Below are 16,120 nucleotides of genomic sequence, written 5' to 3'. Positions count from 1 at the left end.
CTACGCTAGATAAATCTACAAGGAAGACCTCTCTTTGAGGAAGTGAATTGAGCTGTCACCTGAGGAATAAGAAGGAGGAACCTCCCAGCACTTTAGGAGGCCAAGGCAGGTGGATCACGAGGTCAGGAGTTCAAGACCAGCCTGGCCAAGATGGTGAAACCTCTACTAAAAATACAAAAATTAGCTGGGCGTGGTGGTAGACACCTGTAATCCCAGCTACTCGGGAGGCTGAGGCAGAGAATTGCTTGAACCCAGGAGGTGGAGGTTGCAGTGAGACAAGATCACACCACTGCACTCCAGCCTGGGCGACAGAGTGAGACTCCGTCTCAAAGTGGAAAAAAAAAAAAAAAAAAAAAAAAGAAGGAGGAGGAGGAGCCATGTGACAGGCAGGGAAAAGCAGTCGAGGAAGAGGAAACAGCCAATGCAAAGACTTGGTTGAGAATTCAGTAGATGAATCTAATCTTTTAGTTATTCCCATTTCATTAATCCATCAAAATGAAAAAGAAGGCATGGTGGACAATGTACTATTTCATCTTTGTGTATTCACCCAGCAAGCTATACTAAGCACATCCCTTGTACCAGGAACTGTGCCAGATGCTGACACAAAGATGAGACAGATGACCCCTTCTCTCGGGGAGTGTGCAGTCCAATGAGGGAGGCAGGTAACAAAATAAGCATGGCTCATGAGATAAGTGAGAATCTCCCAGGCAATCAGCACATGTTCTGAGAAAGCCAAGAAGATGATTAATAGTTTCGAGTATGATGATGTGAGCAATTGCTTTTGACACTGCATGATCAAATTATTTTCATTTCTTTGTGGTCCTGCGGCTCAGAATACCTGGAATTTTGGTGAAATATTTGCAAGGGATATCAGGTTTAGGATACAGTATAATGCACTATTATGTTTCAGAATATAAGGAGAAGTAGCATGCTAATAATAGCTAATACTTATTGAGCACATGGATTTACCTGGATAATGTACCATCTCATAGAAGAGTCACTACGACTTTATGAGGCAGGGACTATTATTATTTCCCCCTTTTCAGATGGAGAAATAGGGGCTTAGCAAAACGAAGAGGCTTTCCTGAAGTGACAACTTCCCAGTTCTGCCTGGATTCGAGCCTCAGTTCTGGTCCACACGGCCCTCTCATGAATAGCTTAGACACTGATACAATTGCTTTTCTCGCTCTAGTCCCCAAAGTGGTTACCTTGTTCTTCTCCCCAACCCACTCACTTATCCATCTAGGTTGCCTAGGCTAGCCTGATCTACCTGCATTTCTCCCCAGGGGTCCTGCAGGTGGAAAAATGGAAAGAATTCCTTGTTTCCACACTGGGGAGGGCACCTGGATGAGCATGGACAGGGCAGTGCCCACTGACTGACTATACTGGACTCCAGCCTCTTGAGCCCCAAGTAGAATGTGGAAAACTTTGAGGCCAAAGCTGGGCACCTGGTTCCCACCCCATCTGAGGCAGGGGGCTGGGGGGAGGAGAAATTCCTGAGGCTCAGTGTTCAAGGTCTGAGGCACAGGAGACAAATCAAATGTCAAGGCACCAGACAGTTAAGGTAAAACGTTGAAGTCAAGAGGAAGTAGTGAGTCTGCTGCCAACTGGATAGGGTTGGTTCTATCCCATCTAAATGTATTAGAATTAAGTGGCTTTTAAAAATGAGCAGGTCATCTTCAGCCCGGGTTGGCCAATTTGGAACTTAATGGGCCTTTGCGTCCTCCTTCTCTGAGCCTCCTTTTATTCCAGACTTTTCAGTGTGAGTTTGTGCGTCCCTCCGACGGTCTCTGGGTGTGTCCTCCAAGGAGTGGGATGCCTTCGACTGCCTGTCCCGTTTCTCAGGCTGACGCTCTCTCTGTCCTCCCCGCCTCCCCTCACTCCTTTTCTCCCTCCCTTCCTCCTTGTGGGGAGGCTCTTGGCCCGGGTCCCTGAGCCCGGGCGAGTGCTGGCAGAGGACGCAGAAGGGGTGAGGTCACGTCTCCCTTGAGCCCCGAGCCGCTGGCTTTTCAGAGCCTCGCCTCGAGCCGGCGGCCAGAGACCCAGACCACACAGACCGTGCGCTCCTCCGCCCTCCCGGCACCGCCGGCCTCGCCCATGTCTCAGTACGCCCCCAGCCCGGACTTCAAGAGGGCTTTGGACAGCAGTCCCGAGGCCAACACTGAAGATGACAAGACCGAGGAGGACGTGCCCACGCCCAAGAACTACCTGTGGCTCACCATCGTGTCGTGTTTTTGCCCTGCGTACCCCATCAACATCGTGGCTTTGGTCTTTTCCATCATGGTGAGTGAATCAGGGCCAGAGGCAGCCGGGGAGGAGAGACCCGAGCGGCTTTGAGCCCCTGCAGGGGATTCCGCTCTCTGCGGCTCCCTTCGTCACGGCCCCGCCCGCGCTAGGAGTTCTTTGTCCTCGCACATTCTCCTCACCTTTCTCAGGCTCTCAGAGCTCTCCCCGCAATCAGCAGCACCTCCTCTGCACTCCTCGTGGCGCTCGGAGCCCTGATGAAGCTTCCCCTAGGCTAGCTTTCCTCTTCTCCAGCTCCCAGGGTGCGTTTCCTCTCCAACCCGGGGAAGTTCTTTCGTGGACTTTGCTGACTCCTCTGACCTTCCTAGGCACTTGCCCGGGGCTTCTCAACCCTCTTTTCTAGAGCCCCAATGCGCGCCACCCTAGCGGGCGGCAGTTAGTGCATTCCCAGAGCGCGCAGGCTCTACGTTCCTTTCCCTGCGGCGCCGGGGGCTCCTGCGCTCCAGCGGCCAGGGCTGTCTCTGTCTCAGCCTGTGCTCCCTTCTCTCTTTGCTGCGCCCAACGGCACTGCTTCCGCCACTCTCCCGGGGGTCCCCAGGCGATTTCTGATGCCCTCTCCTTGACCCCCTGTTTCTACTCTTTGGCACGGCACGCTCTGTCCGGGCAACAGTTTCCTCTCGCTTCTTCCCACACCTAGCTTCCTCTCCTTGCCTCCCTCCGGCACCCGCTTTTTAACGCGCCCGAGGCTGCCTAACACCCGCTACCTCTTGAGGTCTTTCTTGGGCTCCCTGTGTGCCCCCCTCACCAGCAAAGTGGGTGCGCCTCTCTTACTCTTTCTACCCAGTGCGTCGTAGTTCCTCCCTGTTTGTTGCGCACTGGCCCTAACCTCGCCTCTCTTGGTTGTCCCCAGGGCTCCCAGGCGCCCCTCCACCGCTCTGTCCTGCGCCCGGAGCTCTCCCGGGAATGAACCGGGGGATTCCACGCAACATGCGGCTCCGCCCGCCCTCTCCGCGCAGGCCTCCCGAGCTGCCCTCCTCTCTAGGAGTGGCCGCTGGGGCCTCCTGTCCGCACTTCCGGAGCTCAGCTCCCTAGCCCTCTTCAACCCTAGCAGGAACACCCGAGCGAACCCCACTGGGAAGGCGACGAGCGCCTGCTAGGTCCTCGCCTTATTGACTGCAGCAGCTGGCCCGGGGGTGGCGGCGGGGTGAGGTTCGGACCGGCACTGTCCCAGGACAACCCTTGCAGTTGCGCCCCCTCCCCCACCGGCCCACCTCGCCTGCAGCTGGGCCACTGAACTCCCCGGCCACAGACGCAGAGCCCTCATTCAGCGCGGTGAAAATTGCGAGCCACCCGTCCCCCGTCAAGTCCGCCCACACTTGCCCACGGGTGGTGGCACCACATTCGCTTCGTGGTCACCTGCAAGGCTCCACTTGCAGCCGTAAATTGCCCTTTCCCAAACCGGTTTGTGGACGGCGTCTGCACCGTCATGAAAGCGCGCAGCTGCTGAAGTTCAGTCAAGCCTGTATTCAAATCCCAATTCTCCCACTTTCTAGCTATGTGATCTCTGAAGTCACTGCATCTCTGAACCTCAGTCTCTTTGTAAAACCGGAGTAATCACAGTCATGTTTCTTAGGGTTGTTGGGAGCATTCATGACATAATAATTGTTAAGTGCTTAGAACAGCGCCCAGCATGGTATTTTCACAAAATCTTTACTCAAATGTCACTTCATGAGGCCTTCTGTGCTTGCTCTTTAAAATCAGGACCCCCACCCACCCACCCGGCGCAAGCTCTGTTCTTTCCTCTCTGCTGCCTTTTGACCAAATTACTTCTCTCCATCTGATATAGCATTTTAATTATTTGTATGTTTACAGTCTGCCCCTCTCATTAGAATATAAGCTCTATGAGGTCAGGAATATTTGTCGGTTCCTGTATCTTCAGCATCTAGAAGAAAATCTGGCACGTGGTAGATGCTTAATAAGTATTATGACATGAACGCATGCATGAATGAATGGTGTGGATGAATCATTAACCTTTTTTTCCCATCCTGGAGGCCCGGAAGCCGTCGCATCCGGTTCCTTCAGACCAACCAGCCAATTTCCTCCCTTCCTTCGTATCCCCATATATCCGGTCTTGACTCTTTTTGCCGAGAGTCTGGAAACGATGCTGCAGCCAAATTCTCCAGGCAGCAGCAGACTGTCTGGCTGGCACTGGTGCCCACATTCTATCCTGGTTTATTAATGAAGCAGCCAATTCACCCCTTTCCTAGTGCCACTTAGAAAACTGCGTGCAAAGCCTTTTTCCCTCATTGGTCTGAAATGAGCTGGCACTCCAGCTGGTAGTGACAGGTCAGATATTAATGATGCTGCTTGGTATGCCCTGGGAGAAGAGGTTTGCACATGCTTTGAATTGAAACTTCGTTTTCTAATCCCCTCTTCCCCATTCCCTCCCCCAAGCCTTTTTCAGTTTTATAGGAGACTATTCTGTTGCCAGAACAGACCCTGGAGACAGTTTACTATGGACAAGTTTGTATCTTTTTTATTTATTTATTTATTTATTTATTTATTTATTTGAGACGGAGTCTCGCTCTGTCACCCAGGCTGGAGTGAGTGCAGTGGCACAATCTTGGCTCACTGCAACCTCCGCCTCCTGGGTTCAAGCGATCCTCCTACCCCAGCCACACCAACCAACTGGGATTACAGACGCAGGCCACTACGCCCGACTAATTTTTGTATTTTTGGTAGAGATGGGGTTTCACCGTGTTGCCCAGGCTGATCTCAAACTCCTGACCTCAAGTGATCCTCCCGCCTCGGCCTCCCAGAGTGCTGGGATTACGTGGGTGAGCCACTGCGCCCGGCCAGGTTTTGTACCTTTTTAAACCCTTGGTTTCTTCATCTATGAAATGGGAATGTGAAAGCTGTTTTAAGATGAGCAAAACTGTTGTAAGGATGAAACAAAACAAAGCATTCTAGCTGTTAGCACTATGCTAGGTACATGCAATAATTGTCAGACAGATGTATGGATTTGGAACTTGGAGATATCATGTTACATATGAAAAACAAATTCTAAACTGTGTGTCCTACACCCTTCCTGTTACACTTTCTCTAAGGTACTGGAAGTGTTTTCCCATTGATATAGTGCAGCTCTGGGCTTCATCAGTTTCATCACAAGGACTCCAAAGGACAAAGGACAAAGAGGAAGAGGAATGATATGCAGTAGGAAGGTGGGAGACCAATTCTGCCAGGAGTTTGCTTCCCCTAGGGTCTCTTGTGATGTTCAGTCCTGGCTATTTTCAACTCGCACTTCTCTGTAATTTATGATTTGTGGTGCTCTCAATGATTTGGGGTGTTACTGGCATTTGGTGGAAAGAGCCAAAGTACTAATGTCTGCCATGCTAGGGGCTGTCTCCCAGTGAAGAATGGACACATTTGCAATACCAAGACCATCCCAGTGAAGAAGCACTGTAGGATGACGCAAATTGATATAAACATGGATGTGTGGAACATATTGGCAAGGCTCAAAATAATTAGTTTCCAGAATGGTAAAAAAGAGCCAACGATCTCAAAACAATCAATACTTAAATATTTATTAAACCAATCCTGAGAAGCTTTCTATAAAATCACCAAATTAGAGTAGGTGCTGGCAAAGCAAACTACTTTAGAAAAATACACATTCAAGAAGTGTGTTCTTCAAGTGGTGGATTTCTGTGTTCTTTCTACCACCCCATGTAGCTCTAGGGAAGTCCTGGGGTCCTGGGGGTTAGGAAGTGGCACACTGCAGATGAACTCTAGTCCAACATGTCTTGTTGTATTGGGTGTTAACGTTAGGTCAAGCATCGTCAGGGACACAGAAGTGTTGCTTCCTCTATGTATTGAAAGTCTATTTGTTGAAAGCATACTTAACCTCAATTTGAGGGACGCATATCTCAAGAATTTCCCCCTAGACTGGGTTCCTGGTAGCTCATATTGCATCTTTGTGTGAATTTGAATATGGCACATTTTCTCCATGCAGACACAGCCCTCCACCAGGGCACATAGCTTGGTGAGGAGCACAAGCTGGCTTTCAGGCCTCATTCATCATGATCCCACCCATCCCTGGCTATCTGTTTATTCCCTGTAAAAGAACCCCACAATTTCCTAATGTGGCCCTCAACCCTGGAGAAAGAATATTTGTTTGTTATTCAACACATACTTATTGAGCATCTATTATGTGCCAGGCTCTATTCCAGCTATTCCTTTATCTCTATCAAGTGGCAAATAAGATCAGAAAGGTCTCTGCCCTCCTGGATCTCAAAGAAGTAGGGCTCTAGGCAAGCTGCAAGAGTGTTGGCAAATTTAGGGTTAGTTCACTGTCTATTGGTTTTGTAGCTGGAATTTGCTATCTTACTCAGAAGACGAGTTTGTGCCAACCCTCAATTCTTGATGACGTCATGATGAATCATTTGCAAAACTGAACCAATTGGTCACTCTAATCATGGATACAAAATAACCAATGACTTTTAACCGGGTGGCTTCTAAGCTTTTCATTAGCACTTCTCTCTCACACCTACCAACAGGTGTGTGGGGATTTGCCCATTCTTCATTGGGGGACAATTCATAGCATGGCAGGACAGTAGTACTTTGAGTCTTTCCACCAAATGCCAGTAGCACCCCAAAATCATTGAGACCACCACAGATGCTCCCACATTTCTAAATGCCTTCATGGGGAATGGTGCAACCCCTAGTCGAGATTCCCAAGCACACCATTGCCTGAGATGTCTTACACACATCCCTGTCTAGAGAAACTGTCTAGAGACCAACCATTAAGGTTCAAATCCTTTTCTTTGACGTGCTTATGATTTTATGCAAGTGCCTCCATCTTTCTGAAGCTTGGTTTTTCCACCTTGTAAAATGGGGGTTGTGATAGTATTTGCCCAAATGCAATTGTGGAGATTAGATAATAGAAGTTAAAAGTTTTCAGGTCACTGCTTAGAACACAGCTAGAATTCAATAAGTATTGATGTTGATGATGGTGATGATGATGGAAGATATGTCTGTTCTAGAGATACAAGCCATTACCTTTTCCAGTTTTTCTGTTTTTATTGAGACTAGAAAATTTGATAAGAATAAAAACAATGACCAATAGTAGACATGTCACTGGAATAGAAATTTGTTGCAGCATAAAGGTAAATATTAATGCCAAACTGAAACACATACAAATAAGCAAAGAGGACTTTTGGTTAATCATGAAATATTGAACATACCTGTTTTGCTCCCACCCCTTCTAAGACCACTTAAAATGATAGTAAGTGCTATTTGGTAGCACAATAGGGTGACTACAGTCAATAATAACTTGATTGTGCATTTCTAAATAACTTAAAGGGTGTAATTGCATTGTCTGTAATGTAAAGGATAAATGCTTGAGGGGATGGACACCCCATTCTCCATGATGTGCTTATTTCACATTGCAGGCCTGTATCAAAACATCTCATGTACCCCATAAACGTATACACCTATATGTGCCCAGAATTTTTTTTAAAAAATGGTAGTAAATGAATTTAAAATGATATAAACACTCAAGGACAAATTAGGAAAACAGAAGAAGAAATGAGTGTGGTGACAAAATCTTAGACGATGGAAAATACCTGGTTGGACATCAACTAATTTTACATAGTAGGTGACACTGAAATCTAAATCCTGCACAAATAGTAGCCAACAAGAAGAAAGTCATTTTTCTCTGCAAAGCTCCAGGAAAGCTCAGAAATTGGAGGTACTAGCCGAAGACACTGCCTTTGATGTTAGGAATAAAGGGTAGGGAAAAATCTTTGAAAGTCTGTTTATGAAGTCGTGGAACTGCCAGAGATCGCCTACCACCCCACACAGCCAGGCCCTCACTTCCTCACCATATCAGAAGATTAGAGATTTTCTCTGTGGTAAGATTAAACAGAATGACTCTAGACACCAGGCACAGCTGAGATAAGAGTTTAGGTGCCAAGCTGAAAATGAGATTCATGGAAAGCTGCAATGTTGAACAAGGAAGCTTCTTCCCCAGCTTGGTTTCCTGGACAGAAATTGGAGAATTTCTCTCCAAGGATGTGACCAGTCCAAAAGAAAAAATCTTTAGGAGTCCTCCAGAGAGAGGATGCCATCCACCCATCCATTAACAAGCTCATATGGATTAATAACGGTTTCAGAATTCTTATCAGGAATGCTGAAGGCTAAACAATAGTGAAAAGATGACTTCAAAAATCCTAAAACAAAATTATTCACAACTTCAATTCTAGACCCATCTAAATAATCATTCAAGGGAGAGAGAAGAATAAAGACTTTTCCAGACATTTAAGGTCTCAAATAAATTATCTGGCGTACATCTTTTCTCAGAAAGTCATGGGCGAATGTGCCTCCCAAAAAGATGGGAGTAAGTCAAGAAAAAAGACATGGGATGCAGAAAAGGGATTGGACACAGAAAAGAGACAGAGAAATGCTCCTGAAAACAAGGCAACCAGTCTCTCACACCCACAGAAGATGCAGCTGATAATGGATGGTTGGTCTGAAGGCTTTGTCACAACCCATTATCTGGTTGTGGGCCGGCACTGTAAGTCACAGCCATGCCCCAAGTCTGACCATAGCTGCTGTGGATGATAAGGTCAGTGGTCAGTAAATACTCACAGGATGAAAAACAAACCAAACCACGTGTATTTTCCATCTGACCCAAGCTCCACCAGAGCTTGAAATATAGTTTTGGCTGTTTGCCCGTCAAAACTGCTTCAGGTGAACTTCAGCTAGGTGTAGGGGGAAGATCGTGTGTGTCTGTGAACTTGGAAATAACAGGTCTTGGTGCAGGCAACTGATCCAGAGGGCTTGACACTGCCCACTAGTTGGAGCACCAAATGCTGATTCATTGGCTGTCCCCCTGTCACTTCTCCCAATGTTCTCTGGCTCTTTCCACAGCTGAGATTGTCACATGAGAAATGGGGTATTAAAATTACAGACCCCTGTGACTTATTTCTTGTGAATTTCTTGCTTGGAGCTCTGAAGAGCATTCAGATAGTTCCAGATGATGAAGACCCTGTCCGAAGTGTGTCATCATGGGAAGGTCGCATTCCAGATACCCATAGATTTTGCAAATATGCACATTTCCCCAGCAGCCCTGCCTCATCAGTTACTTTCATAAGTTTTGCCTTTTGGTAGCCACTGACATTTGGTATTTGGGAATCTAGAATTTAAACTGTTTTTAAGAGTCCTTTCAGATCATTGGTGGTACAGACTATGTCTATTTCAAGATGTGAATCTGTGTGCTCCTAATTCTAAAAAATACAATTTAAGAGCCATTTAAATTTACTGATGAAATGCTGTAAAGGCTGGGTTTGTTGTAACATAATATGTGGGGATAGAGATATAACAAGATTGGCCACTAATGCATGACAGTGGAAGCTGGGTTATGGGAACATGGGGATTTATTATATTACCCCATCAAGTTGTGTATACATTTAAAACTTTCCATAATAAAAAGTAAAAAGAGGGCCAGGCATTGTCGTTTGCGCCTGTAATCCTAGCACTTTAGGAGGCTGAGGTGAGTGGACCACCTGAGCTCAGAAGCTTGAGACAAGCCTGGGCAACATGATAAAATCTTGTCTCTACAAAAAAAAAAGAAAAGAAAAGAAAAGAAAAATAGCTGGGCACAGTAGTGAGTGCCTGTAGTCCAAGCTACCCAAAAGCCAGAGGCAGGAAAATCACTTGAGCCCAGGAGGTGGAGATCGCAGGGAGCCGAGATCATGCCACTGCACTCTAGCCTGGGCAGCAGAATGAGACCCCGTCTCAAAACAAACAAACAAAAAAAGTAAAAAAAAAAAAAAAGAAATTCAGATAGAACTTCTGAGTTCTCCTCCCAAGTCATTATCCGACTCCTAATGACTCCTAAGTCATTATCTGCCCAGATGAGTGGCAGATAAGAGAACAAGATAGCAGCTATTAAATGAGTTGGCCAAAAGGCTATGGTTGAGGTAGAGCTTCTCATTAATTAGTAAGAAAACTATTTCTGGCTTATGTGTGAATGTCAATGATGACTTTGAAGAATACCTTCAAATAATCATCAAGGGGAGCCCAGGTAGGACTCACATCCTAGAACTTTAATCACCTAAGGATCTTGTTAAAATGCAGACTCCACTCCTCTTTCAAGGCTCAGCTAGAAAATCACTGCAAAGCTCCATGAAGCCTTTTTTGATTGCCTCCTCTCTTTCACTCAAGGTTGTGCCCTCTGTACTCTGAACAGATTTCCTCTTGGGTCATCTTTACTTCCTTGCATTGATTTGTGTATGTGAGCCCCTTAAGATTATACTGTTAGCCCCAGCACCTAGCACAATGTCAAGCATGAAGTCCACATGTAACAAACATTTGATGAATGAATAAATCAATTAATGAATTAATGACTACACAGGCCAAAGTCTGCTCCTACCTTTATCTCTGAGGGTTTGCTTCCCTTCCCCAACTGTGTTCTGCATTCCTGCCAAAACCTTCTTTGGAAAATATCCAGGAGACTCAGGCAAATGCCAAGGGTCACTGAGAGGTTGGCCAAGGCTAGGTTCCCAAGGATAATTTTCCTGGCTGCTCCAGAGCTCACCAATATGCTCACATTGCAGACCAGTGGGTCCACGTTTGGAAATTTGTCTTTATTCTCAGCTTGTTAGTTCAGGGCAGGACACTCTTCAGCTCAAAGCCCCTCGTCCAGAAATGTGAGCCTGAACATACCTGAGAATGTCCAGGTCTGCACGTTCAAGAATTAAGCCAGACTTTCCAAAATGCTGCTTCTCAGAAAACTGGTTGTGTCTGGTGATAACAAATTTTACCAAAAAAGGTACAGGTGCAGGAGAGGATTAAATTGAGAAACCAAATGCTGAGTTGAGCAAAAGTTAAGTCTTTTCTTTCCTTTGGAGTTTTTTGGAGCCTTTGGCAAACCACTGTGCATTATGGCTCTTTAATGGAATAATATAGTATAGGGCATTTACTAAGCATTTTCCCAGATTCTTGGATCACAAGGCTAATATGCCACAGCATACATTTTGGGAAATACTGTTCTTCATAATACCTTGGTTCTCACGTTGATGAGTACAGCTGAGGTTTTCATGGGAAGATTGCATGGTATCCATCCTTAACATTCTTGCGTTGTAGACCCACCTCTCCCCCTTTCTTCCAACTTGGGTGTTTTTGGGTTTGGTTTGTTTTTGTTGTTTTTCTGTTTTGTTTTTGTTTTTGAGGCAGGATCTTACTCTGTCACCCAGACTGGAGTGCAATGGTGCAATCATGGCTCACTGCAGCCTCAATATCCTGACTCAAGCGATCCTCACACTTCAGTCTCCAAAGTGCTGGAATGACAGACATGAGCCACTAAGCCTGGCTAATTTTTAAATTTTTTTTGTAGAAACAGAGTCTCCCTGTGTTGTCCAAGCTGGTCTCAAACTCCTGGTCTCAAGTGATCTTCCTGCCTCAGCCTCCAAAGTGCTGAGATTACAGGCATGAGCCACCATGCTTGGCTAAGTTGGCTGTTTTTAATGAGTCTCCCTAGCCAAACTTTTGCTAATTTCCTTCCTCCCTCACTCTTTTTTTTGCTGCAGGTGAAATTCAGGAACTTGTCTTTGTTTCCTTTACCCTTTGTATCATATCTTCTATTCCCCAAACTAAAGGAGACTTTCTCTATTTTACTCCTCTTTGATAACTTTCTTTGTTCTTTGCTGTGGGTAATTTTTATAGTAGTTTAGTATTTCTATTGTTATTATTATTGTAACATTTATACATTTGTCTTTACTTTTTAAAGCATTTCATATTGACACAATTTCACTTGTTCGTTGCAAAAATCTCAGCAAGGGACATAAGAAAGCTGTCCTCCTTATTTATCCTTAAGAAAACTGAGGCTCAGAAATATGATAAGCCTCTCCAACAAAATCAAACATGACAGTCCTTACACCCATGAAGCATTATAATCAGACAGCTATGCCTTTCCTTTTTTTTTTTTTTTTGGACAGAGTCTCACTCTATTGCACAGGCTGGAGTGCAGTGGTACAACCACAGGTCACTGCAGCCTTGACTTCCCCAGGCTCAGTTGATCCTCCCAGTTCAGCCTCCCAGGCAGCTGGGACTATAGGCACACACCACCATGCCCAGCTAAACTTTTTTGTATTTATTGTATAGATGGTTCACCATTTGCCCAGGTTGATCTTGAACTCCTGTGCTCAAGGGATCTACCCCCCTCAGCCTCCTGAAGTGCTGGGATTAGAGGCGTGAGCCACCACGTCTGGCCCTGCCTTACTCTTTGATAGAAAACAGCTTTGATTGTTCTAGAAGCTTTCTCTTTTAACAGATTTACCCCCATCAATATAAGAAGTATCATACAATACTCTCAATCAAGCCTGTCAGAATTCCTCTGTAGCTTTTGGCTCTAATGATAGACAGCCAAAAGGACAATTCTCACTTGTCCTGAAAATATTTATGGAGTGAAAAAGCCCAAAGCCCAAGAAGAAGAGAGACAAGCATGAATGAATCAACGGTGCTGAAGAGAAAATGCACCTTGTAGTCTGGAAGCCCAGTCTCAGAATTCCCAGCATGACTTTCAGGTGTAGAAACAGGAGCAAGCAAAATCCAAACTAGAAATCCCAAAGTCATCCAAAAACTCAGATGTTATTCCTTTTTTTTTTTTTTTTTTTTTTTGAGACGGAGTCTCGCTCTGTCGCCCAGGCTGGAGTGCGGTGGCCAGATCTCGGCTCACTGCAAGCTCCACCTCCCGGGTTCACACCATTCTCCTGCCTCAGCCTCACGAGTAGCTGGGACTACAGGTGCCGGCCACCTCACCCGGCTAGTTTTTTGTATTTTTTAGTAGAGACGGGGTTTCACCGTGTTAGCCAGGATGGTCTCGATCACCTGACCTCATGATCCACCAGTCTCGGCCTCCCAAAGTGCTGGGATTACAGGCTTGAGCCACCGCGCCCGGCCGTTATTCCTAAAAATATTTGCTAAGTGCCCACATACATCAAGCTATTTTGATGGGAGCCTGCTATCTAGGAGTTTGGAATTTAAAACAATATTGGTCTATATAAAAAGAGTTTCTTGCACCTGGAAAAAAAAAATCAGACTATGTTCAGAAATTTATGTAAGTCTGCAGATGGAGGGGAGTATAAAGAGGGGTCACTGGGAAAGAAAGAAACAGAGACAGAGACAGAGAAAGGGAGAAAACTCACTTCTGCCTAGATTTCAGAGGATGTATGGAAATGCCTGGATGTCCAGGCAGAAGTTTGCTGCAGGAGTGGAGCCCTCAAAAAGAATTTCTGCTAGGGCAGTGTGGAAGGGAAATGTGAGATCAGAGCCTCACACAGAGTCCCCACTGGGGCACTGCCTAGTGGAGCTATGAGAAGAGGGCCACTGTCCTCCAGACCCCAGAATGGTAGATCCTCCAATAGCTTGCACCATGCACCTGGTGCAACCCACAACACTCAACACCAGCCATGGAAGCAGCCAGGGCGGGGTCTATACCCTGCAAAGCCACACAGGCAGAGCTGCCCAAGGCCATGGGAGCCCACCTCTTGCATCAGTATGACCTGGATGTGAGACATGGAGTCAAAGGAGATTATTTTGAAACTTTAAGATTTAATGACTGCCCTATTGGATTTTGGACTTGCATCCTTTGTTTTGGTCAATTTCTCCCATTTAGAATGGGTGTATTTACTCAACGCCTGTACTCCCATTGTATCTAGGAAGAGACTTACTTGCTTTTGATTTTACAGGCTCATAGGCAGAAGGGACTTGCCTTGTCTTTGATGAAACTTTGGATCTGGACTTTGGGGTTAATGCTGGATGAGTTAAGACTTCAGGTGACTGTTGTTGAAAGTGCATGATTTTTGTGTCTTGAAATATGAGGACATGAAATTTGTGAGGGACCGTGGGTGGAATGTTATGGTTTAGCTGTGTGCTCACCCAAATCTCATCTTGAATTGCAGTTTCCATAAGCCCCACCTGTCATGGGAGGGACCTGGTGGGAGGTAATTGAATCATAGGGGTGGTTTCCCCCATGCTGTTTTCATCATAGTGAGTTCTCACGACATACGATGGTTTTATGAGGGGCTCTTCCCCAATTCACTTGGCACTTATTCTCTCTCCTGCTGTCCTGTGAAGAGGTGCTTTCCACCATGATTGTAAGTTTCCTGAGGCTTCCCCAGCCATGTGGAGCTGTGAGTCAATTAAATCTCTTTTATTATAAAGTACCCACCCTCAGATATTTCTTTATAACAGCATGAGAATGGACTAATACAGCCCATTAGCAGTCACTACTCATCCCCACAACCCCTGACAATCTCTAATCTACTGTCTATCTCTACAGATTTACTTATTCTGGATATTTCTTATAAATGGAATCATACAATATGTGATCTTTCATATATGTCCTCTTTCACTTAGCATCATGTTTTCAGGGTTCATCCATGTTGTAGCATTAATCAGTACTTCCTTCTTTTTTTTTTTTTTTATGTTCCAAATGTGATGGGTTTATTTTATTTTACTCTGATGCAAAACCAAAGATTCCACTATAGCACAGAGACCAATATATTACAATGTCATGAAAAAATGGTGTGGGACATGCAGGACGTGATGTACAAACTGGAGGGTCAGATCGTCTCCTCTAACATGACACTACACTGTCGCTGAGGAACACATTTAATAACACTGCAGAACTGAACTGAAATGTGGCACAAACATGACAACTTCCAGGCATGCCTTCAAGCGCCTCCCTCAGGAGGGATTCGCAACCCCTAGACTTCAGTGTGGGGAGGATTACAATTCTTTGGAAGAATAAAAAGTTCACACTTTTGAAATTCACAGAAGAATTTTAAGGCCAAAACACAGTGGGTTCATTTCTCTTCACTTCCAGGGACAAATCTGATGCTTTCCTCAAACCACATTAAGCTTCCAGTTCAAATCCCAAGCCAACCTTGTGACCTCCTGCACTGAAGTTCTTCCCATCGATTAAAGCTGATAAAGTCAATTTGACTCCTGGTCGAAGGGTCTGAGTATAACCCAGTCCAATCAGGCTGGCATTATTTACTTTAGCAGAGAGAGAAGTTCTACAATCCAGCTTGTACTTAGCAGCAATGCCAAAACGGGTGTTGTTACTCCCAGCCGTCCAAGCAAGGTTTATGGATGTTTCAATCTTCTCATTAACCTTCTGGTAGATAGAACCTCCGAACTCAGTGCCATCGTTCACATGTGTGTGCAGCTGGAAGTCCGCAGCCTTGTAACCCAGGGCGAAATTATTCTGTGACAGTTTGGATTTGGCTGTGTCAAAACTCATCTGATAGCCAGCAAGCCACCCTTCGAAAGCCAACACAGCCCAGCCATAGATGGTTGGTCCAGAAAAATCTATATCAACATTACTGCCAACACTAAAACAATCCCGTTTATAGGAGACCTTCAATTTCCCACTCTTCTTTCCTGTGTTCGGTACAAATATGGTATCAAGAGTCAGTTTCAACCCTTCAGCCAACTTATTCTCCCAAGAGATTTCTGTCCCTAGAGTATTGTCCGTGTTCCATTTTTGGGTGAAGGTAAGTCCATAGTTACAGACCTTATATTTGGTTTCTAGGTTGCCTGATGCTTTCCCTGTATCAGTGTAAGCATGACCAGAAGTAGAAAATTCCACTCCACTACAAAACTTGGTTTTCAGGTCTATCTTGACCATGCCAAAGCCATATCCTTTGTTGAAGACATCCTTAGCAGCCTTTCCTAGGTCACAGTAAGTTGGTGTGTTACACATATCTTAGAAAAATCTCTCTCAGGCTCTTATGAAACCAAAGACCTCCACCCCGAGGGCCTGTCTCCACTCCGCCCGGGCAACGCTGAAGGTCCAGTACTTCCTTCTTTT

At 45.5% G+C, this 16,120-nt stretch overlaps 1 protein-coding gene, 1 long non-coding RNA gene and 1 pseudogene across 3 annotated transcripts in view; 1 reads left to right on the top strand and 2 right to left on the bottom strand.

Annotated features, from left to right (window-relative positions):
- LOC115900022 overlaps positions 1–2,743 on the bottom strand; it is a 204,747-nt gene extending 202,004 nt beyond the window's left edge. The window contains exon 1 of the long non-coding RNA XR_004059706.1: positions 2,427–2,743. This is a non-coding gene — a long non-coding RNA (uncharacterized LOC115900022). The remainder of the gene's footprint in view (positions 1–2,426) is intronic.
- Positions 1,771–16,120, top strand: part of TMEM233 (transmembrane protein 233) — a 48,351-nt gene continuing 34,001 nt past the window's right edge. Inside the window, exon 1 of the mRNA XM_010368273.2 lies at positions 1,771–2,283. Within this exon, the coding sequence (XP_010366575.1) occupies positions 2,098–2,283 (186 nt within the window). The 5' untranslated portion in view covers positions 1,771–2,097. The remainder of the gene's footprint in view (positions 2,284–16,120) is intronic.
- On the bottom strand, positions 14,714–16,077 carry LOC104666239 (annotated as a pseudogene). Its single transcript, XR_748528.2, has 2 exons — positions 16,055–16,077; positions 14,714–16,014 (listed from the first exon to the last, which is right to left on the bottom strand). The product of XR_748528.2 is annotated as a voltage-dependent anion-selective channel protein 3 pseudogene (transcript).

This window comes from Rhinopithecus roxellana, chromosome 10 (assembly GCF_007565055.1).
Source record: "Rhinopithecus roxellana isolate Shanxi Qingling chromosome 10, ASM756505v1, whole genome shotgun sequence".
Taxonomy (NCBI): domain Eukaryota; kingdom Metazoa; phylum Chordata; class Mammalia; order Primates; family Cercopithecidae; genus Rhinopithecus; species Rhinopithecus roxellana.
Note: the sequence above shows the minus strand (reverse complement) of the source record. Positions and strands in the feature narration are given on the sequence as shown.